General features: G+C 33.3%; 1 protein-coding gene across 1 annotated transcript; it reads left to right on the top strand.

Annotated features, from left to right (window-relative positions):
* Window positions 1-17,688: 17,688 nt before the first annotated feature.
* Window positions 17,689-24,907, top strand: LOC131660767 (uncharacterized). The gene is made up of 12 exons (XM_058930081.1): window positions 17,689-17,932; window positions 19,061-19,235; window positions 19,398-19,481; window positions 19,724-19,965; window positions 20,086-20,326; window positions 20,997-21,076; window positions 21,332-21,416; window positions 21,619-21,750; window positions 22,002-22,115; window positions 22,829-22,876; window positions 24,103-24,190; window positions 24,378-24,907. The coding sequence occupies exons 1-12, from the start codon at window positions 17,790-17,792 to the stop codon at window positions 24,467-24,469; spliced, it is 1,524 nt and encodes a 507-aa protein (XP_058786064.1). The 5' UTR covers window positions 17,689-17,789; the 3' UTR covers window positions 24,470-24,907.
* Window positions 24,908-25,732: the final 825 nt, after the last annotated feature.

Genomic DNA, 25,732 nt, shown 5'->3' with positions numbered 1-25,732 from the left:
CCATGTGTGTAAGTAAAATAGTATTTTATCCGTCTTCTTTAAAATTCAAATCGCTTATCAATATCAAATAGTGCAATGTAAACAATGATTATTTAAAATGTGTTGAAATTATAAGCTATTTCAAAGATATTTAAATTCAAATGAATAGCTTTAAAATTTATAAGTATTCTCAACACTCCATAACCAACTTCTAATACATAATACTAGAATTATCGGATTAAATGAACTTGGTCATTAGAATCATTCTCATACAACGTTGCATAATAATATTCAAGCAAACTTGTTTGTATCTAGGATCTAAAAGAATACCATCCCCACCATTTTATGAATTACACTCCAATATTTATTAAAATTTTCCAACATGTAATTTTTCATTTTTGGGATAATAGCTATTTTACCCCCTGCCATATTAGCGAGGTTTGAAAAAACCCCCTGTAAAAAAAAAATTAGATTCCATCCCTAACATATTCAGATTCATGCATATTGGCCCCTCCCCCCAACCAGTCACCAGAATCTTCATTATTTTAATAATTTTTTGAGTTTTTTTAGTAGCACACATGGATTAGATGATGAGTTGGCACGGTAATTGAAATCAGTCGCGGTAAAAAAATTGGATTAGATGACAAACCTTAATCTCAATCCGAAAACCCTAAAACAATCATTCGCAGCTTGTTAACGTTAAACCTAAATGTTCATCTTCCACATCAACCACCTGCAAATCGATATTTGAAGCAAGGCACAGACGATCTTCCGTTCCTAAGGTAAATTTATTTTTAAACCTTGTTTTTGTGTGCGTTAAAAGATTGAGTTGTTCTGAACATTTTTTAATTCTGTTGTGGTCCCAAACCAATTTTGTGGTCCCAAACCAATTTTGTGGTCCCTAATGCGATTTGTTTATGTTAAAATTCAGAAATGTCCACGATCAGTGTCGTATTTCACCATGGGGGTCAATTTGTGCGTGAAAGGTTCATCTTCTACAAGGGTGGGGACGAAACTACTGTTCGTGAACAAGACCTGGATACTTGGAGCTACTTTGAAGCTATTAGTTTAGTTAAAGATTGGGGTATAGATGGTTTTAGACTGTGGAGGAAGATCCCTGGTGTTGATGATAGTTACTTCCACGTCACTGATGACAAAGAAGCTATGGAAATTGCCACACATTGTATCGATAATAACGTAGAAGGTCATATATGGGTTGAACACAATGTTGTGGATACCGTAAGCAAGGTTTCTGTGCCAACCGTTTGTAACCCTATGCAAGAAAATGATGGCAGCAGCAGTGATGACAGTGATGTTGAAGGAAAATTGTTTGACGATAGTGAAGAAGAGAGAACAACAGTAGGAAATGAAGGTTACGAGGAAGAATAAGCAGCCCCTGAAGTTGAACAAGCAGGCCCTGAAGTTGATGTTGATTATGCTGAAGTGGAAGTAGACAATTCCATAGAGGGTAGAAGGCTTGTGGTGAATGGCAATTCAGTTGGTTACAAGAGATGTGCTAGCAAGAAAAGCAAGATGACTGAACAATCACCCAAAGTCAAGGTATTTGTTCCATCTAATCTGTTTGGTTGTACCTCAAGCAAGAAACCCACTAATATCCCAAGAGATGATGTTGATTATTGTAGTGAGGAATTGGACAGTTCTGATCCCGATGATAGTGGTGATGAAAAGAATCCAAAATATGAAAAGTTTAGAAGTGAGTTGATGAATAAAGACTTCAAATTCAAGTTAGGAATGGAATTTAATTCTTTGGTGGAGTTTAAAGATGCTATTAGGGAATGGTCTGTTCTTAATGGAAGAGAGATAAGGTTTGTAAAAAATGAAAATTATAGGGTTAGGGTGGAGTGTAAGGGCAAATGTGGTTTTTTGGCTTTGTGTAGTAAAGTTGGTGACAGACACACTTACCAACTAAAAACATGGGTGGGGACACATAGTTGTGCTAGGGTTTTAAATAACAAATCAGCCAACTCAAAGTGGGTATCAAAGCTAGTGGTGGAAAAAAGGAAGCCCGTGGTAAAGGTAAAAGTGTCTGAAATAATGTCTGAAATGAGGATGAAATATGCTGTGGGTATCACTAAAGGCAAAGCATGGAGAGCATAATGCTTGGCTGAAGAAATAGTTGAAGGAGATGCAACTAGGCAATACACTATGTTATGGAGGTATGCAGCAGAGCTAAAAAAACAATGTCCTGGGAATACTACCAAGATTGATGTGGAGAGGCCTCTGCCTACTATTCAACCAAGATTTGCTAAGTTTTACTTTTGCTTGAATGGATGCAAGAAGGGATTTGTTAATGGCTGTAGGCCTTTCATTGGTGTGGATGGATGTCGTCTTAAATCAAAGTATGGAGGTCAACTCTTAGTAGCTGTGGCTAGGGATCCAAATGACCAGTATTATCCATTGGCTTTTGGAGTTGTGGAGACTGAATCAAAAGAAAGCTGGAGATGGTTCTTGCAATTACTTATGGAAGATGTTGGTGTAGAGAGGAAATATGTGTTTATATCAGATCAACAAAAGGTTTGCTCTTTTATAAATCTTTATTTTCTTACTTCTTGTATATTGTTCTTTCTTTTCCTGACTAATCCACTACTTACAGGGCCTGGTAGCAGTGTTTGAGGAAATGTTTGAGCAGATTGAGCATAGAATTTGTCTTAGACATCTTTATGCAAATTTTAAGAAAAAGTTTGGTGGTGGTGCAGCAATTAGGGATCTCTTAATGGGAGCTGCTAAAGCAACATATTTTCAAGCCTGGGAGAAAAAGATGATTGAGTTGAAGGCCCTTGACAAGAAGGCATGGGAATGGCTTATGGGTGTTCCAACCAGATTGTGGTGTAAGCATTCTTTCTCTTTTTATCCAAAGTGTGATGTATTGATGAACAATTTAAGTGAATCATTTAACAGTACAATCTTGCAAGTTAGGGACAAACCTATCCTCACAATGTGTGAGTGGATTAGAAACTACTTGATGAATAGGATTGTTAATAATTTAGAAAAGCTAGGCAAGTGGAATCACAATATTATGCCAATGCCTAGGAAGAGACTAGACAAGGAAGTCTCAATGAGTGGTCAATGGCTCCCTACTTGGAGTATGGGTGACATCTGGCAGGTGCATCACCCATTCAATGGCCAACAGTTTATAGTTGATCTTGGGAAAAAAACATGTTCATGTTGTTTTTGGGAACTAGTGGGTATACCATGTATGCATGCTGTGTCTGCCATGAGTTATCAAAGTTTGAATCCAGAGTAATATGTAGACGAGTGCTATACTAGAGAGGCATATCAAAAGTGTTATGAACATAATGTGAGCCCCATCAATGGGATGGAAATGTGGCCATCAGTAGATGTGGAAGATATGCTGCCACCTTTGTTTAAGAAAGGACCTGGTAGGCCAAAGAAGTTAAGGTATAGGGAACAAGATGAGTCTGGTTCAAGAATGAGAAGGCCTGGTATTTCATATAGATGCACCAAGTGTGATCAGTTTGGGCATAACTCAAGGAAATGCAAAAGCAAGGAACAAAACCCTAATGCACTAAAGAGAAAGGTAAAGCACTAAATACATTTACTCAATTTATTAACTTGTTGTAAACACTTGGTTGCTTATAATAAATTGCATGATTTTCAGAGAAAGGCACCAAGAGCCAAAGCTGCACCTGCTGGAAATAATAGAGATCTCCCTGCTGAAAATGATGAAGCTGCAACTGCACCTATTGGAAATGAGGAAGCTGCACCTACTGAGAATTATGATGATCCTGAAATAGATGTTGTAATTGAAGCTATGCTGCAACAAGAAGAATTATCACAAGTCTGCAATCCCACACCCTCTACACATGTTCAAGCTGCAGCAGTCAATCCAGTCCCTGCATCACATGTTCAAGCTGAAACAACAACCATAGCAGTTGATCAACCTAAGTCTACTGCATCTGTTGCAAAAAGAGAAAAGAAAAAGGGACCTGTTAACAAGCCTGAGAGGAAAAGGGTTAGTGAAAGGATTAAGATTTTGAAGAATTCAAGGCAAATTAGTGGGCCTGGCTCAACTTCAAATGCACCATTGGTGATGGATGATGCATCAGAAAAATGGGAGGACATTGCAAGAAGAATGACTCAGTAGTTTATTTGTCTCCTATTTTGTAACTTTAAGGACCTCTAATTGAAAGAAATCTGTCCCAATGATATTTTGTAATGAACATGTTATTAGGGGAATTCATTGTTTTTGGTGACTGTTTGCAATGAATATGTAATAGATGCTGTAAGGTTTCTAAGCCTCTTTTTGTAATGAACATGTAATGATCATTGTAATGCAACTGTTATGAATATTATAGTGTTATTGATCATTGTAATGCAACTGCTATAGCAGTCTGTTATGGCATACCATATGGCATTATGGTATTTTGATATGTGGTTCAATTGTTTCTGCATTCCATAGATAAGTTGGTAGAGTTTATTACTTTGAAAACTATACTAAACTAAACTAAGATAAACATTGACTGCCAGGTGTGTATTATGGCATTATGGTATTCTGATATGGTATTTTGATATGGCATACCATATGGTTTTGTTTTATAGCAGGAATCTTATAGATCAGAAACAATAGCAGTCTATGGCATTATAGCAGTCTGTTATTTTGATATGGCATACCATATGGTTTTGTTTTATAGCAGTCTGTTATTTTGATATGGCATACCATATGGTTTTGTTTTATTATAATAGTACCCATCAAAAAGTAATACACTATAGCAGTCTGTTATAGATCAGAAACAAATTAAGCTTCATTCACAACAAGCTGAAAATTAAGCTTCATTCACAACAAGCTGAAATTAAGCTATCATATAAATTAAGCTTGATTCACAACAATCTGAAATAACATTGAGCAACATTGATTTACATTAGAAATTTGAGTTACACGACATTCATACATCATGTTTCTTACATTCTTCCTAAGCCTATAACAGATATCCTTACATTCTTCCAAAGCCTATAACAGATATCCTTACATTCTTCCTAAGCCTATAACATAAAACACCCAGTAACAAGCAACTATTGATATCACAAATTTCACTACTTTTCTAGTGTTGTCAATAGTAATCTTCAAGTCTTCCATCTCCTTCGTGAGCATCTTAATCTGGTGAGCCTCAGTCTCGCACGTACAGACCAAACGATCTTCCTTTGAAACGTCCACTCCAAAATACTCATCATCCCATAGAAACAGCTCGCAATCCTCCTCTTTCTGCAAACACATGATACAGTTATGTTCCAAATAGCTGGAAATCAGTATAAGTAGAAGAAATAGAAAATTGGAAAGCTAATGAATCTAACCCCCCAGTGCTTGCACTTCCAGTATTTTCTCCCTGGATTTGCTTTGGATTTGGAAATAAACATTTTCATTGGGAGATCGTGTCCACATTTGGGTCTTGTTCTTCCATTAGAGAGGATGCTTGTGTTTGAGCTTTCTTCCATGAAGACGAAGATGAGAACGCAACGGCGGGAATACGGCAAAGGAAGATCGAGGGTTTTGCTAGTAGAAAGAAGAAGATCGAGCTTTCTTATAAGAAGAAGAAGATGACTTTCTCGGGCTGCTGTGGAAGAAAGGAGAAGAAGAAGATAACCTAATTTGTTTTAGGGTATTCGGTTTGGGATTAGGGTTTGTTAACTCATGAAATTTTTTTACCGTGACTAATTTCAATTACTGTGCCAACTCATCATCTAATCCATGTGTGCTACTAAAAAAACTCAAAAAATTATTAAAATAATGAAGAGTCTGGTGACTGGTTGGGGGGAGGGGCCAATATGCATGAATCTGAATATGTTAGGGATGAAATCTAATTTTTTTTTTACAGGGGGTTTTTTCAAACCTCGCTAATATGGCAGGGGGTAAAATAGCTATTATCCCTTCATTTTTTTATCAATTCATGAAATGATTTAATCTTCTTGTTTATTGAAACTTTAATTATGTGTTTCTTTATTTTATTTTATTTTATTATAGACCACATGTTTCTTTACAAAAAAACATTTATTGGCACTGGAATAACTAATGCTATAAAACACTTAGTGATAGAATTGAACAATTTCACACAAATATCTTATACAAAATTCCCTTGTAAGCTTGCCAACTCACAAGTGTATTGAGTTTCACATTAACTTAATTTACTAAATACATATTCATAAAAAATGACAACATCAAACATCTTGTAATTGGAGTTATATATAGTTGGGAAACCTAAAAACAAGTTCTTAATGCAAGAAATTTGTAATTGTTTGATTGTTTCTTCAGACATTCTTTTTTTAAGGTGTTGCAGCCTAATAAGCAACTGTTTTGGACTAGCCCAATTATCTTAATTGACCAAATCCACTCATAAATGTGAAGAGGCCCAATAAGCATTGGCCCACTTCATGGAGCAAGTAGAGGACGAATCTCCCCGTCGATCGAGCACGGCTAATTAGTGGGTCCCCCATAACATAGGGTTGTCCGAGCACGCTAGGTATTTGTCTCTGCCAACGGCTAGTTCCCCTTGCTCGGATAACCAATACCTGTTCAATGGTTTCCTATATTTTGGGCCCTAGAATTACGCCCAGACCCACAAATATAGGACGACCTAGTCTAACACCAATGAGAACATTATAAATAGCCCTATAGGCCCAGAGGGCAAGGTAATCCGAAATTTGCCCAAAACTTCATACTTTCTGTTGTACCTTTGTTCTATCTCTTACTTTGGCATCATAGTATTTTGCAGGTAGACCTTTTTTTTTCCTCAACCATCACTGAAAATCACTAAAAGTAATATGTCATCAAACTATTATTAAAAATATTGTAATATCACTCTTAAATGACTAGTATAAATATTATGGAATCAAAATAGTATAAGTATTATGCAATCAAATTATCATTAGAATAAAATATAATTATCTAAAGAGTTGACTTTGTAACATCTAATTTGCGTCAAAATAATGAACAGTGACAATATACCCTTTTTTATTGCATGTAGTGGACATGGGAGAAATAATGACCATTTTTTCTTGAATATTTTCCAAATACTTCATAGTTGTTAATCTCATTAGAATCGTACACCTTGATTATATTCATTTTTATTATATATTTACAAGAAAATTGAAATACTCGTAGCAAAAAGTTTGGTATCTCTTAAAATAAATATGATCCGCTATTAAAAGCGTATATACAGACAAAATAATTGCATGTGCAAGTTGCTTCCAAGCATTTTCAGCACCATAAGTTTCAATACTATTCTATTGTTTACCTTGCATGGTTTTAACGGTAAGAAATGGTTTTCCTTTATCCAATTATATATCAATATTATGTGGAACACATATATTCATATGTATGCGTAAGTGATATTCCCTAACGTTTGATAATCCGTCAAACAACTTTTTGTGATACTTATATTTAGCCTTAACATACCTCAATAAAAACTTCAACAATACAACATTCACAATAACTTATATTTAAACAATAACATACCTTAGAAACAACATACAACATTTATAAAAAAAATACTCACAATAACACAAACAACAACATATATGAGATAAACAAAAACATTAATATACTTAAACAATAACATTCATAATAACACAAACAACAACATATATAAGCTAAACAAAACATCAATATACCTACACAATAACATTCACACTAACACAAACAACAACAAATCTATACAAAAATAACAACATACAACATAGCTCAATAAAAAAAATCCCAACAAAAAAATATAAAAAAATATCACAACTTATATCATAAAAGGTGGAAATGTCTCACGTACCTGAAATGTGAAGAGAAAGTCAAAGAAATGAGTTTTGTGTAACGCCTTTCATTGATCCATAGGAGTCAAAAAAGACATGTTGGAGTTAAGTAAAGAAATGTTATGCAACCACTAATAGAGATTAGGATAAGGTGTGAGACATATGTTAGGATTTTGTTTTTTGAGAAAGACGGTTGTTCTGTACTGAAGGAGAGAACTTTTGCTTATATATAGGTAATACTTTTCACCACGGTTGATAAAATCGACCGTGAAGAAATGTAACTGCGTTTTACAACAGTTTCTACTTTAGACTGGAGTGAAAGGTATTTTAATTCTAACATAAATATAAGATTATAAGTGACACACTCATTTTGTAACCCAAAAAAAAACCATCAACATACCTAAACAATAGCATTCACAATACTACAAACAACAACATATATGAGTTAAACAAAAACATCAATATACCTATACAATAACAATCACAATAGCACAAACAACAACAACAAATTTATACAAAAATGACAACACACAACATATCTCAACAAAAACATAAAAAATATCACAACTTATAACTTAAAAGGTGAAAACATCTCACGTACCTGAAATGTGAAGAGAAAGTCAAAGAAGTGAGTTTTGTGTAACACCTTTCTTTGATCCATAAGAGTTGAAGAAGATATGTTGGAGTTTTGTGAAGAAATTATATGCGCGCAACCTCTAATCACTAGTGCAGAAACTACTTTTTACATCGGGCGAAAAGTACTTTTTACATCGGCCTTGGGCCCGATGTAAAGCCAGGCGATGTAATAAGTCTAGGACATTTTACATCGGTTCAAGGTCCGATGTAAAAATTAATATACCACATCGGTTGAATCAGATGTCAGATGTGAAAAATAATGCAATTTATTTATTAAAAAAATATGAGCCATATTTTACATCGGTTTTCATATACACCTGATGTAATAGACCTGCTTTTACATCAATTTTCAGCTTTGCCCGATGTAATAGACCTGCTTTTACATCGGTTTTAATAATGCCCGGTGTAATATGTTTACTGCTTTTAAGAATATAATGGCCGTTTTTTCCTATTTTTTCCTATTTTAACCTGTAATTTATTTTGTACCTAATTTTCCATATTAGATTCAAATACCACACAAACCAAAAGTTAGGTCGCTATTTTGCATATTTTTCCCACAACACACATACCATATTTAATTGCACCAAATAGCTAAGATATATATATATATATATATATATATATATATATATATATATATATATATATATATATATATATATATATATATATATATATATATATATATATATTCGTCAAAATATACAAAAGTATTAATCTATGATCACAAGTGTACAAAATGATAAGAAAGGTTTACACACGGTTTACTACTACAAAATAATAACATAACAAATATCCAACCATTTAAATCCTTTCGCGCACTTGAAAACCAACATGCATCCACGAGAAACATAAAGTTAATCTTTACATAACTCAAAGAAACATTTTGTCCAACGGAGTCGCAAATCATACAAATCTTCTTGTGTCACACATTAAGTTGCAAAACGCAAAGTAAATAACAAATTAAAGTTATTTTATTACCTGCATCCAAGATTCAGTTATATTGGCAGAGACAATATCCAACATATTTTTCATCACATAGTATCCACAATCATTAGAGTTATGTTGTTTCCTTGTCTACAAATGAAAGACATAATTAGTGAATAATTATCATAAAATTAAATATAGAATTATAATTTACATCACACTTACACTGGGCCTAAGCCATGTAATAGCCTTTTTTCTATTGCCATTTACAAATTGGTGAAATTTGTATGAACTCAAAATGTGCACCTTCCTTTAACTTTGAATGAGGGACAACACTTTAGGCTCACTCAAGTAGTCTTTTAACACTTAGAATCAATTCTAAATATAGTTTATGTATAATATTCATTTTGTAGCGCACACACATACACACACATAATTAATATATATATAAGATTGGAATCATGTCAAAGACAAATAGACAAAACAAAACAATAAGATTGGAATCCATGAAAATAGTTAGCAAATTTCTAGTTACAGTTCATAAGCTTTATCGGTAAATAGAGGTGTACCTCAACAATATCCTCAGCAAATTACTCTGATGTAAACTGAATCAAGTACTCAACATATGCGACATTTAATCCTACAAAAAAGCAATAACAATGTCACAAAAGCGAATGAAATGGAATCACAGTGAGCTTCTAATAGAGCTGAATCTAAAAAATATTTTGTTAGATTTAATGTGTTGCTTCAACTTATCTGATCCAAAAGGTAGAATCTAATAGAAATATGCAACATGTTACTACTATTTGGATATAAAAGAGCATAATGGAATGAAGCCATTGTTCAAGTATTTTAAAACAAGACAACTTCTAAGTTCCGCCCGCTCAAATTCATTCACTCTGTTTCATAGCATAATAGAATAAGCTAAAAATACTTATGTACTATGGATAAAATATTAAAGAATTTTTATGGTTAATAACAGTTTTGCTGAGAAAAGAAAATAATACTATATTGGGGAGGAAATATTATTACAATAACATTTATACCTTTAAACAAATAGACAACTATTTCAAATGACAGATTCTACAATGGTGCATAGTTTGCGAATATATGCATCATCACTTCTTTTTGTAATGGTTATAGGCACTGTCTTAAAACCCACTTGTTTAACTCAGATGAAGGAAAACGGCAGTGTTCAGTCCATAAATAATTGCTAGAATATTATAATTTGTACTTTGTTTTTCCTCCATTTTAACATCGTCTATCTTTTAACACAAAAACAATGCAGAAGAATTATAACATTTTAATTGGCAAACAATCTATAGCACAATTAAAAAGGATATAAACAATAAAAAAATTGAATACGACAAAAAATAATGTCGGAGAAGATAATATAACATTTTACTATTTATAATTATCTGTGGAAATAATAATAAAGCAAAGAGAATAAAGGTTTCTAACTCACCCAGAATTTATCAGAAAGAGAGAAATTGGTTAGTCTTTTCATTCACTCAACCATACAAAGAGCTTACACTTGAATCATGTATGCTGGTACAACACAAGGAATTGAAATCCATTACAGAAAACATTGACAGAAATATCTTTGGTTTACAAAAAACATACCGGAGAAGATAGATACGTCGGCGTGTGGTGGTGGTTGGTTGGTCGCGGGTTCAGCAGCGAACGGTTGCGGCCGTTGCGGGTTCAGCAGCGAGCGGGTTCAGTTATAGAGGAGAACGGTCACAATGGTCGCGGGTTGGTCGCGGGTTCAGACGGCAGCGATCTGTGCGGCGTTTGACGGTCACGGCTGAGAGCTGTCGCGCGGGTGAAGAAAGAAGAAAAAAGAAATGTCTGAGTTTAAGTGGAAAGGGGGCTAGGGTTTTAGTGAAAAGGAGGGATTTTTCCATCGGTGCAAATTTGGGCCGATGTAAAAGCCCAGTTAGCAAACTTTTCCCATCGGTGTATACATGGGCTGATGTAAGCAAGTACCAACTAAGGGCACTTTTCCCATCGGTGCAAATATGGGCCGATGTAAAAGCCCAGTTAGCAAATTTTTCCCATCGGTTAGTGTTAGCACCGATGTAAAAGACCTTATAACCCATTTTTGTTTTAATTACAAGTTTGCCACCGCGTTATTTTTCCCATCATTTGAGTTAAATGTTTGATGTAAAATCACTAAATCAAATTTTTTTCCCATCATTTGAGTTAAATACCTGATGTAAAATCCTTTGACAAATATTTTTCACATCAATTATTTTAATACCTGATGTAAAATCTTGAAACCAAATGTCTTATTTTTAGTAGTGAATGGATAGTAGAATAAGGCGTGAGAAATATGTTAGGATTTTGTTTTATGAGAGAGACAGTTGTTCTGTACTGAATGAAAGAACTTTCGCTTATATATAGGTAATACTTTTGACCATAGTTGATAAAATCGATCGTGATGAAATGTATGTACATTTCACAACGGTTTATACTTTAGATTGGGGTGAAATGTATTTTAATTTTAATATAAACATAATATTATAAGTGACACAACCATTTTATAACCAAAAAAGAAAAATAAAAATTGTTGGTGCTGGGATTCGAAACGTGTCACTCCATATAATTTTTACTACGATTGTTAGGTTTGACCGTGATGAAATGTATTTTACTAAATAACAAAAAAAATGCCTAAAAATGAGTTATTACTACGGTTGGTTAAATGGCTTTAGTAAGATGATGCTACGGAATATATATTTTGCAATTGTGCCCTCAGCAACAAGAGGGTGACACATCACAAACTTATATCATTGGCATTACTAATGATAGGGTGATAATTATCAAAGACCATGTTGTTTTTTATCCTAATGCCATAAGTGTTGGTTTTATCTACCTAGAGATCATTGTGGCTCAGTTTGAGTTTAAGCAAATGATGTTTTATATCCTTTATTGGTGGTGTATGATTTGCAGCATACACGTGATGAAATCACCTATATGAGTGTCGAGTGGACCGCTTGTATGAGATCTTGGCAAAATCTATTGAGCACTCATGAAAATAACCAGACCCGCACACGGCCTATTAGTGCACCATAACACCAAAAACAGGAGTTATGGGGGTGTGACGTGGGGGGGGGGGACCTCTAACATACGTCAAGTGTCTTTGGTTCGTATAACTTGCTACACCAATTTTATTATGCGTTAAGTACTGTTATTATAGAATTGGTTCATATAGCTTTCTATACGAGTTTGAAGCATCACATCCATGATGTTAATCCAATTTTTTTATCTTTTGTTCATAACTCTTGAAATATATGGAGGGTTATTGCAAAGTTTGATTAAATATCAAAAGCTATAAATAAATTTTGAGAAATATATTCTTACAATTTAAATTATTATTATTTATAATATTTTGACTTGGTCAAATAATTAATTTAATTCGTTTGACTTGACTTAGTCAGATCACTCTACTCATTTTTTCTCTCTCTTACATAACTATTTTTGTACCATTTTTTACAAGATATAGAAACGAAAAAATATTGATACATAGAATCTGAAAACCTCTTTATTTCTTTTACTCCTCGTCACATCTTCCCGTTATCTTGGAGATTCTTTCTTGTTGTTATGTTACCTCTTATTCATATCGATAAGAGCTCGTTGAATCCTGGGAGATTTGTGCATATGAAGATGATAAATTCTCAAAGACAATTTTTTTATACGCCTCAGGTTGTTTAATAGTTTATTACTTTGTAGGTTAAATGATTGTTATTAACACGAGCAGAGGTGATCAAATTAAATTAATGGTTTAATTTCTACAAGAACTTTTACAAAACCCGGGTTACTCAGGCAGCGAAAAAGACACGACATCGTGAGCATTCACACTTTATTCGAGGCTTCAAGATTCTTTACTAAATTGCTCCTGATTATTTAAGCACTTTAATCTTGAGTCTCTTTTTGTTGACGAGCCATGAGATGTTTCTCTGGTTAAGTCATCATCATCAAGATTGAAAGTTTTTGCCACCGACTTTAATAACTGTTGTCGTTATCAAAACTTTGGATGAATCTTCTGTGAGATTTTTAACTGTATACATGCAAGCACATTGATCCATAATAGTCCTTACTCACCATTAGACTATTGAGATCTAGACTCACTTGTTATACAACTAATCACTTTATCATAGAGGCATCCCATTTTGACAAAAAAATATATGTAGATTTCAATCTCCATATATACCTTATTGGAATCAGAATTTGAATATTCGAATTTCGGACCAACCCAATGACAATACTTATACCCCTTGACAGTAACTTAAAAGAAATTTTCATAATATATATATTAAGCCATACATTATAAGTTATTCATTAATGAGTAAAATAAAATGCCATTTGTAAATTCTTCCCATTGTAAATCATACACATCACTCATAACATTAAACCATACGTTATAAATTAAGCAAAATGTTGGTAAACTATACATCAGTCGTTCGTAAAATACAACGAACCATACAAAATTTCAAAATTATATCAAAATACGAATTAAAATATCCATCAAGAACAAGATTTGATTCTACATACGACCTTTAAGTTTTGATGATAACTGCACATGTTATCTAAGAGAATAATTTTGTATGATATGGGTTATGTCTAGTGCGTGGCTATTGTCAAAATGATTATGACTCTGATAGGAAGATGTGTGATGTCATCAGACTCTGATATCAACACTCTAGAAGAAAACAATGATGTGCACACGATAAAGTTAAGATTCAGGAATGCTTCTAATACAACAGTTTTAATGAATGTTTGTTCTGAAGCTTTTAATTGAGACTTTATAAGAAAAGCGTATAAGGCTTTCTAATGTGATGCGCCTCTAACGTTACAAGATTTTGAAGACATAATATATGAAGGTCAAATTCTGAAGAGTTTAAAACATGATTCTGATGGAACGGGTTCTGAAGACTCTGAAGATATTACTTCTAATAGAACAAGTGTTTAAGATTCTCAAGATAAGTTTCCGCTGAATGAAGATCTTGGAGTTTTGAAGACTAGGTTTTGAAGTTGCAAAAGATTGAATCCTCTATAATAAGCTTCATCAACTTTATATTTGAAGCCTCTGAAGACATTAGAAATACTAGAGATCAGAAAGGTTCTGAGCTGAATATAAAAGTACAAAAACTTTGTGACATCTACCTCGAAAAGGTGGCGCGAGGACAACTTTTCTATACTGTGATGTTGGCCATTCCTTCAAAGTGACCGTCAGAACTTTTTTGTTGGAATATGTTTCCAAAACTGCCCTTCAACAGATCTATTCTCTCAAGCTCTATAAATTGAAAATCTGAAAGCTTGAAGAAGAGGTTGGTGCGTGTGCCGCTAGCTAGGTACTGCTGTGCAAAGCCAAAGTGCTGGTGAAATGCTGATGCAAACTGAAGCTAAATTGAATATCAAGATACAATTTGAAGAAAATTTTTGGCTCAAAGAAGAAGAAGAAGTTGAAGTCAAAACTATTATATGTGTTTACAACGATGCAACATGCTAAAGCCAAGTGAATCTAGTCAAGTGAAACATCAACGAGTGAAGCATAATAGCTTAGTTGAACTTGTTGGTCAAACTGGAAGAAACATTAAAGTTCAAGAAAGGAGCTCAAGGAAGAAGCTAGAAACTGAATGATAAGACGTCGTAGTGTTCACATAAAAAAACTTTTAAGCAATACAAAACTGAAGCTGATATCATACAATTCTCAAAAAGACCAGTCACAACATTAGTGTTGTATTAGAAAGCAAGAAGTTGTTTCTCAAATCTTGTTATAAATACTTAGGTGTTTATGTACTTTAATTTGTGTAATCACCTTGTAAAGAAGCATACATTGCACACATGAAAATCCTTTTTCTAAAGGTGTTGCTTTTTCAAGCAGCTAGAGTGAATAGCCCAGATGCTTGAGAGGGCTAAGAAGGTTGCTTAGAGGTTTTAATCATGTGGATGATTAATGGATTAAGTCCTAGTCTAAGGCAAATCACCAGATAGGTGGACTGGAGTGGCTTCATTAACAGTGAACCAGGCAAAAAAGAATTGTGCCAATTTATATTTATTTACTTGTTAACATTGTGTTTTGAAATTCCGCAAATGGGGACAAAAGTGAAACCTAATTCAAACCCCCCATTTTTTGTGTTTCTCAACCTTCATATCCCTATTGGATATATCTAACGCCCTTGTTCCTCTTTTGCCTCATATACTGCGAGAAATATTGATAACTCGTTGGAACACGAGTAGGCACTATTGAGTTTTGTTTTCACTTGTGCATAACTTTGAAGAAATGAAAGAGATGGAAGAGGGAAATGTTTGAATGTTAATACTTAAATGAGGTGCATTTGAATTTTGAAATTTGGATAAACTATTTAATTTTGATTTTGCGTGGTTATGAGGTTGGGTTTATTGCGGTTGATGACGCATGTCTTAATTTTGACGAGTAGGCACTATTGACATGTTTTTGAGAGAGTATTATGTATTTGGTGCGTCACAATTTTATGGATATTATTGAAATTTCGCAAGGGTGCGTGAGTAGTATATAAAGTGTAATGAACAATTCCCTTAACTAATATGCTTCTACAAAAATCTAAGTCTTTTATATTTAAAACAAAGTATGGTCTAACCTAGACTTGGCTAGACTAAACTGTGTGTTATTATTAGTTGGTCTATGTTATTATTAGTTGGTCTGATATATTCAGACCATTAATCGTGACACCACATTTCAAAGTGACACCACATTTCAAATGAAAAAGAATGAAAATACATCCATTTTAAATGTTTTATTATCTATGTTTATATGTCTTAGTTATTTTTTGTTTTATTAATTACTTTTTATCAATAATACATACTATTTATTTTCATACTAAATTTTATAAATTATGTTAACGTCATACAATTATTTTTAAAGTTAGAAATTTGTTTTTATTCAAAATTATGTTTTTGGTATAATGCATAATTTTTTAAAAGTTATTATTTTTGGTATATTGCATATTTTTGGTATATAAATTATTCAAAATTATTATTTTTGGTATAAAAACATATATATATATATATATATATATATATATATATATATATATATATATATATATATATATATATATATATATATATATATATATATATATTTAAAAGTTAGAAATTTAGAAAAAAATAAAACATAAAATTATGTAGAAATATTTTCCTCCTTAAGAGAGTATAAAATATTTGCACTTATCATTTTCTAGAGAAAAATTCTTTAATGGTATAAATAATCGCAACATAATGATGCCAAATATTATAAGGTTACGTGATAGCAAGCTCTTAGACCATACAAAAACTGTCATCAATTTATCATGAATAATATTATAAAAGTATTTTTTAATAATAAAGTATGAAAAGATTAATTAAAAGATAAATACGAAGCAAAATAAAAAAAAGATAAAAACAGAAAATTTCATTCCATTGAATTTTCGTCAAATAGTAGTAACTTATAATTTTAAATTAGTAATTATAATTAAGGAATACTTTTCTAATCTTTTTCTATAAAAGACATTCAAATAAAAAATTGTTGATATTAATTTTAAAATATGATATTACTTTTAATTTTAATTAAGGAATACTTTTCTAATCTTTTTCTATAAAAGACATTTCAAATCCATAAATTTCTAAATTTCTGTTGATATTACTTTTATAAAAAAACCCTGATATAGTATATTCCAATAAATAAACTTTGTTCCATTAAAAAAAGCAATAAATAAATCTTATAAAATCATTATAATGCAATAACTTTAACTGTTTCCTAGTAATCCATTATTTTTTTCTTAATTTAAAATGAATAATATAGTGGGACAGCTCAGATCCAGAGATAAAAAAACATGTATACGGCGACCAACGTACTAAACCCAAACGCAAAGCATTGGAGCTGAATACAACGCCAACAGACTCGGAGACAACCAAAGCGCGTGAGCTTCACGAACCAATCAAATCCATAAAACTGTGGGCCATCCCTCGTTGTTTTCATATACTTCTAAAAATGCGTAAATACTCATTTATGAATATGACAGCGATGCTTTCTCCTACCACAACGCAATGTGTTTATCACTCGCATTTCAAGCGCGTTACTTTAACCCCGCAATTACAATTTCCAATGAAAATGTTCATCTACACCATCACCCACGCTATACTTCCGTGTTCCGCAGCGTTAGATTACGATATCTTAAAGATTGTGCCACGTGGCTGTTGATTAGGTATGATGGAATGTGAAAATGTGATATACTCCAGGGTGTTTTTTAGAGAGAGAAAGTTAGAGAGAGAAAAAGCATGAGAAGAATCAGACAGGTTAGATTTATATAGATATTTATTGAAATATAGATATATAAATAGATACACATTACAGTCTGAGTTGGAGTTACACATTATTCTCTCTATTTTCTCTTTCTCTCTCTCTCTCTCTATCAGTCACTCACACTCAACAACAACACTCACAGAGAGAGATGGAGGATCTCGAGGAGGGAGAGAATGGACAAGAAGAGGTGCTTGGTTCAAGCTTGACTATGGAGAAAGTAGCAGCTGCTAAGAAGTTCATTGAGAATCATTATAGGGCACAGATGAAAAATATCCAAGATCGGAAAGAAAGGTATAGATTGTTTGATTTTATTTTATTTTCGTTTTTGAATTCTGGTTTTATTGAGCATAATGCGAATTCTGAAGTAGATCTTGTTGTTTAATTACGGTAGAATCTTGCTAAATCGTTGTAATTGGGGTTTTGTAGTGATAACTGACGTAATTTCTGGATTTAACTAAACCTAGATTGAATCTGTGAGTTTTAATTAATGATTTTCACTTTCTCTATTTGGAAGATGTGATTATGGAGTTGAAGTAAATATATGAGGTGTAAATGTGTAATTGTAGTTGTACTTGATTGACTTGGTGTTTACAGTACGGAAGCTTGTAATTTGTAGTTTAGTAGTAAATGTTATCCAGAACTTAATTACTTCATTTTTGAATTGAAAATTTTCAGTGTTTATATGGCATGCTACATTTGTACACCTGATAATTTTTTTGTGGAACCGGAAATCTGTTAATAAATTCATTACCGTGAATGGTGCATTTGAGGGTGGGGTTACTTTGTACAAAAATTATGGACCAGGGTAGATTACATTACGTAAATGGATAACTATAATTGATGCATATGCTTTTACAACCTACTTATTTTAGTTTCTGTTTTTCATTTCTAGTGTTATTATTAGCGCGTATACAGCATGGAGTTTAGCGGAGGATGGCACTACTGCATCCTTCGCTTTAGTGTTTCAGTTTAGAGGATGTTGTGGCAAAAATTGGCAGGAATCACGGTGCTGTCATGCTGTCACATGAGTGCCTGCTTAAATGCCATTAAATACATCGGAAGTTGAAAATTAGGGCTTCCTGTCATTCTTTTCTTTAAAAGTTAAAACATACCAGAACAATCTATGTCATTCTTTGTCACTTTGTCAGTCTTAAGTCCTTATGAATCTTTATTGTTTTGTTAGTTATGATTGTCGTGAATTATGGCCCAATGCCACGGTCCAAATTGGACCAAATACATTTTTATTTTGGCTTATTTAAGATTGGAGGAAGTATCTACCGCGTTGTTTCAATTGACATCATGGCTTGGTCTAATTTGATCATGTAAAACAAACCAGCACATGTTCTTCATTTTGTCTGATGCAGATGTTTTGATCACCTTGGGTTTTCAAATTTCTGATCTTCAAAGTTTTTTTTGCAGGCGTTGGATTTTGGAAAGAAAATTAGCTTCTTCAGATGTGCCGACTGAAGAACGGCTCAACCTCATCAAAGATTTAGAGAGGAAGGAAACTGAATATATGCGATTGAAAAGGCACAAGATTTGTGTTAATGATTTTGATCTCTTGACCATCATTGGAAGAGGGGCTTTTGGGGAGGTCAGAACAGACTCTCGTCTGCTTATTTTTGTGCATGAAAATTTCATGTTGGACATGCATTGAATAATTATATTGTGTTGTTTGGAAACAGAAAATCTCTGCATGCCTTACCATGTAAGGGTTATTTCTGATATTATTATCTGCCATCTCATTCAATTACAGGTTAGACTGTGTCGGGAGAAGAAATCTGGAAATGTCTATGCCATGAAAAAGCTGAAGAAATCTGAAATGCTTAAGAGAGGCCAGGTGAGATATATATAGACACGCTGAATAGAATAAAATTTAGAAGTTACTAGTGGATGCAAATCGTAGGCCCAAAATTAAGCACTATAGTACTTTCAAGTTTAACGTTAGGGCTGAAATCAATCTATTCTAGACACATTAACAGTTATACTGTCTCCATCTAGGATGGACCATCTTTTCATTGGATGTCTTGAAGAATGCTTAGTTGCTCTTTTGCTTACAAGAGATCATTTTTGTTCCTACAGGTGGAACATGTTAGAGCTGAGAGGAACTTATTGGCCGAAGTTGCCAATCATTTCATTGTGAAACTTTACTACTCATTTCAGGATACTGAATACTTGTATTTAATAATGGAGTATCTGCCCGGGGGTGACATTATGACTCTGCTGATGAGGGAAGACACCTTAAGTGAAAATGTGGCTAGATTTTACATGGCACAAAGTGTTCTTGCCATAGAGTCTATTCACAAACATAATTACATTCACAGGTTCAGTTTGGCTGTGCCTATGTAGCTGTTGGCTTAATTTGTTTAATCATTGATGATGATTTATTGAATGGTTATATGGGCCATTTTAATGTGCTAACTACATAATTTTTCATCTTTCAGAGATATTAAACCAGATAATCTACTTCTGGATAAAAATGGTCACATGAAGCTCTCTGATTTTGGACTCTGCAAGCCTATAGATTGCATTACCTTGCCTACACTGCATGAAAATCAAACCATGGATGATGAAACTTTGGCTGAGCCAATGGATATCGATAGCAGTGTTTCTGATGGGAATCGGAAAAACTGGAGAAGCCCGCGTGAGCAGCTCCAACACTGGCAGATGAACAGGAGGAAGTTGGTATGCTGACAATTTTACTGATACATTAGTGTTGAGATTGAAAAAAAAAATTGTCAATCATGTTTCTAAACATTATGCTTATACTTAAAATGTCGTAATTCATCAGTCCAATAATATGTCTATTTGCTTCAGTACCTAAATGCTTTCTTCCAGCTCTCTTTTCTGAATGCAAGCTACTATAAATTGCTAATTAAACCTAAAAATAAATGTTCATAAAGATGGTCTGAGCTTTCATTAACATGTATCTGTCTGGTTTCTTGATCTGGATTTGCATTCTGCTACATAAATCAAACCTAAATTGATAGTGCTATATGACTCCTTTTCCTCATATTGGATGATACTTAAGTGTACAGAGGTATGATTAAAACCTTTCTTTTGAGGAGGGAGACTACAAAATGATTAAGAGTACTTTAAGGAAAATAGTTCTTCTTTGAAGGGTTCAAACATTTATATTATTATGAATGTAGGAAATTTTTAAAAAATTGAATGTTATTCTATTTTGTATAAAACCATAGTCCCAAATTATAGCTTCTTTTGTATCCACTGCACGCAAGTAATGTTTCTCACTGGCATCATCACACAAATACTGGTGCACTTGTTTATATGCTAATATGGCTGTTAAGATAAGAAGGCCTTTCAGTTCACATAGTTCCTTGTTTCTTGTTGCAAGGCATTTTCAACCGTGGGGACGCCAGATTACATTGCTCCTGAAGTACTTTTGAAAAAAGGATATGGGATGGAATGTGATTGGTTAGTTCTTACCTTATGCTTTAGGCGTTCTGATCTATCAGTCACGAAGGTTCAATTCATTGAAGTTTATTTAATTTAATTTGCCTGCTGCAGTTCTGCTTAGTCTGAAGTAATACTTTTGACTGATCATTTAAACTTGATTTTTATTGTGAAAAAAATTGTTCAATTCTTAGTTTGCTTGTAAGTTTTATAAAAACTCTATTGTCTCCGTTTTTGTATTATTACATTTGACACGTAAATATATCATATGGACAGGTGGTCACTAGGAGCGATAATGTATGAAATGCTGGTTGGGTACCCTCCATTTTACTCTGATGACCCAATAACCACATGCAGAAAGGTAGCATCTTAAAATAATCAAGAAGTATTCTTGCATCTCTTTTTTTATTTGTAGTTTAAGCTGTTGGTGAGTTATACTACTGTCATAATGTCATTGCCTTTGTTATCCATAACCATATTATTTGAAGCCCTCCTAGTTATATTTCCCAGAGTCAGTGTTCAGATTTTATTTTTTGTTGACACTAAATTCACCATGCTGTCAGATTGTTCATTGGAGAACCCATTTAAGATTTCCAGAAGATCCTCAATTGACACTTGAGGCTAAGGATCTAATCTACAGATTGATGTGTGATGTTGATCATAGGTTAGGTACTCGAGGTGCACAAGAAATCAAGGTAAGATGTTCATCTTATTATTACATTCTGCTGTAATGGTGTGTCTACTTTCAATTTTGAAAGAACAAAGAGTGGAATTTTCTTATTCTTTGATAAATAATACCATGAAATACAACAACATAATATAGAAGCAGAATTGGTTCTAAACAAGGGAACCAATCTGCAGAAATAAAAGAAAACTGTGCCTCAAATTAGGGCCATACCGCGACTTTTATTTTTTCATCGACTTATATACATTCTATATACTTCAGGCTCATCCATGGTTCAAGGGTGTAGATTGGGATAGACTATATGAAATGGATGCAGCATTTAAACCACAAGTTAATGGGGAATTGGATACCCAAAACTTCATGAAGTTTGATGAGGTATAAATATAAAATCACCATCATTTTTCTACCCGACTCTTTTTCATTTTACATATTCTTTTGCTATAAGAGTTTTCTTGATATTATGGTTTTCCCTTGATAATTTTAGCATTAAATATGTATAGTCATTACACAATACCTATTAGTCCCTATATTTTTTTTCTTCCAGTTTTTAGTCACTACCTTTTATAAATATGGGTGTCCCGTCCCCACCTTTAGTAAAAACGGGTGTTTTAGGCTCTCTACAGGGACTAAAATCACATGCTTTTATAAAAGGTAGGGACTAAAAATGGTCAAATTATATGGACTAACTTGAAAGATCTGTAATTCATACGGACTAGAAACATATTTAACCCTTCTAGATATTTTTGGGCTATATATTTGTAAATTTTATTACTTTGTGTCCCATTTTGTGTTTTCTATATAATAAATGGAGATTTCACCCAACCTCTTTCCTCGGGTAATTTCTATAAGCTATGCTTTGATGATATATTGTAGTCTGTGAGATTTTTTGTACCAACGGTTTTATGCATTAGCAATCCTGTAGGCAGTTAGAATCTTGAATATTTTTTCTAGTTTAATCTTCCTACTTCTTTAATGGTATTTATTGACGTGTTCTTTATTAATTATGAAGTCCATTGATTATGCTGTGTGATAAGCTGTTAAACCTTGGCCATAAGACTCACTCATTGCTTTCGTTTGTAAATTTGTAGGTAGAACCACCAGATGCAGCAAGAGCTGGGTCCGGATCTTCAAGAAAGGTACACTTGTACTGCTTTGCATACCAGCATCATTATTATCAGTTAAATCTCTATGAAATGCTACACGTTAAGAAACAAGAAAATGTTTTAAGGTTATCTCAAATTATTGTGTTTGTTCGTATGACATTATGGTGTTGTTTTATTCCTATTACCAACATTCATACTTAGATAGCGTTATAAGACATTGTGATGTGTTTTTATCATGGCCAATTCAGTTATATCGTGATATGTGATATTTCAAAACATAGTTTTGATAGGTGATAACAAGTTCTAAAGATTGTGCTGTTAGATTATCTACCTGATCCGATCCAATGGGAGAAGGCTTTGATTGTTATTATAGTTATATGTTTATGTTGTATATTAAAACACTATAAAATGACAACTGTTGTTTCAATAGATTTATTAACCAGGCTACCCTCTCTGCATCTTGAGATATATTTATTTTCCATTTGTTTCAATGGCTAAAAAGTTAGTTTATTTTTAACCTTTTCAAAATTAGATGGGTTATTTTCAGTTAGCTTTGTTTACTTATATGGTTCAAAGGTGATCATGAAAGAATTTATATTTACATACGGAAAAATTTATTCAGGTGCCTGTACTATAGATTTATGTATGTTGCGCCAGCCTATGAATTGCTTATTTATACTTTTCCTAAAGCTGGGAAAATACAGCAATTTATTTTAAATTGCTTTCCTTTTTTACCATTGATGAAGACAAATGCATGGTGGTTAGGCCTTCTTGTTATTTTTTAATAATTTTCCTTCATTTCCACTTTTGGTTTTAAATTGAAAAATGATTCTAGTATTCTACCCAATGTTTTGTTTTTCCATCTTTGCTTCATTGATGTTGGTTACATCACAAGAGGTTAATTCCCTCTCTGGTGTAGATAAAATTTGATCCCAGGTCCATATATTCACTACAAAATACTTAGCTAGTTTTTTCAGTTGAACCTTCTCAGTTTTTCTTGCCCTTGGGCTTTGCTCTTTGATTGGTAAACCTAAATATCAAGAGTCAGAAGTCTTATAAATTTATTTAATTATTTTGGTCGAGAACGAGGAGTATTTTTATCATTACACCCTTTCTTATCATATAATATCCGTTTTACATATAATAACTCAGTGAAATTTACTCGTCTTTTTGGTTTCAACGTATCTATCATACAGTTTTTTGTTATAGTTAGCAAAGTGGTGTGTTTTTGTTTTCTAACTTACATCTGATTCTTGCAGATGCTTCTAACTCCCAAAGATCTAAACTTTGTTGGTTATACTTACAAAAACTTCGATGCTGTAAAAGAAGGCCTTCGCCAGTCTTTAAGTAAGTAACGTGACAACTTTTTATTTCATGCATATTGAGAATCTAGTCGTAGCATAGGGTAGTTATAGGAACATGTCCTCAGCTATTTTCATGCAAACTATCATCATTTTATACTCTCATTGAGCTTGTGCTTGTTGAAGTTAAACTGAATTTTTATAATAATTTCTAATCTATTTTGAACTTGCAGGTGAGTCCATGCAAGATTATGCTTCCAAACGGACAGCTGATGAAACAGGCCTGCAAATGCTCGCGTCGTCTGGAGACCCCATGTTACCATAACATAAAGTTCCTGCAAACTGAAACCCGCCCGCCGTGTAGAGTTTGAATGATAGTTTTGGCTTTATATATTTGGCCGAAAACATCTGTTAGAGTACTTCAATTCCCATGCATTTGGAAGAACAATGTGTACAGCAAGTAGTTGAACAGTATGTCCAAGCTTATAGGGCAACTGTGTGTGTATTTGAAATTTCAAATTAGGAACTGAATCTTGTGCAACTGAGTGATCCTGTGCTGGCTGCCCAGGTTGGCTGTGGAAGACTTGCCTTCTCTAGTGGCAGTTGCTGGTTAAATGTTAGTTATGGACAAAGCTACCCGGTAACATTATGTGATGTGTACATTTATTGGGACATTGCAAACAATATAACTATAATAGAAAGACTGTTTGAGGATGGATTATGAATATTGTGCGTATATTTATGAGTGCAATTGGTGATGCCATCCTAATTGTGTTCACTGGTTAATGCTTAGTTTTTTTTGTTTTTGTTTTATAAATTTACCCTGATTGTGTTCACTGGTTGATGCTTGAAGAATCCTTATAAGTAAGATCTCGAGTTCAAGCCTCGTGCTGGTTTAGAGAAAAACCATACTGAAAAGGTGGGTTAGTCAGATTCCTCCGCATAGATTAGTCATCAACACCAATGTTAAAAAACCTATCTACATGTAAGAATTTGAGCTTGAAAGGATTAGCCACCCAGTTTGTTGGCTGTGGTCTGTTTTTCTTCCGTTAATTGGTGTTTTTCTTCAATAAATATAGGTTTTTCTTCAAGAAATACAGGCTTTTTGACATGAAACACCAATGAAAGAAATGTAGTCTTAGTAAATCCTTAACAAAATAACTAAACAGAATTAGAGAGAAAGTAAAATGCATAATAGAACTCCCCTAAAGTTAAAAGAACCATATCTTCATTACTCAATCCATAGGATAACACATCACTCAAAAAATAGATAGTGTTACCATAGGGAACCAGAAATGCATGGTGAAATGATTGACACGGTGGTGGTATATGTCCTATATATGAAGAGCAATTATAGACGTTATTCATTTTTGACGTTGGGAGACTTAGTGTAGAGTTTTAGAGTAGAATTACAACATTTTTTGTATTTTAGTGGATCGACTTTGGGATTACCATTTGTCTTTGCCATCCATCATTTTTAAGTTTGTCTTTTAATCAGTTTAACGATACTTGACACCTCAACAACGAGTTAGGGATGTTTGCCTACCCGTATGCGCCTTCAGCAACACCATGTTCAGTGTTCGGGAGC

The sequence above is a fragment of the Vicia villosa genome, linkage group LG3 (assembly GCF_029867415.1).
Source record: "Vicia villosa cultivar HV-30 ecotype Madison, WI linkage group LG3, Vvil1.0, whole genome shotgun sequence".
NCBI classification, from domain to species: domain Eukaryota; kingdom Viridiplantae; phylum Streptophyta; class Magnoliopsida; order Fabales; family Fabaceae; genus Vicia; species Vicia villosa.
This window is presented reverse-complemented; position numbering and strand designations above follow the sequence as displayed.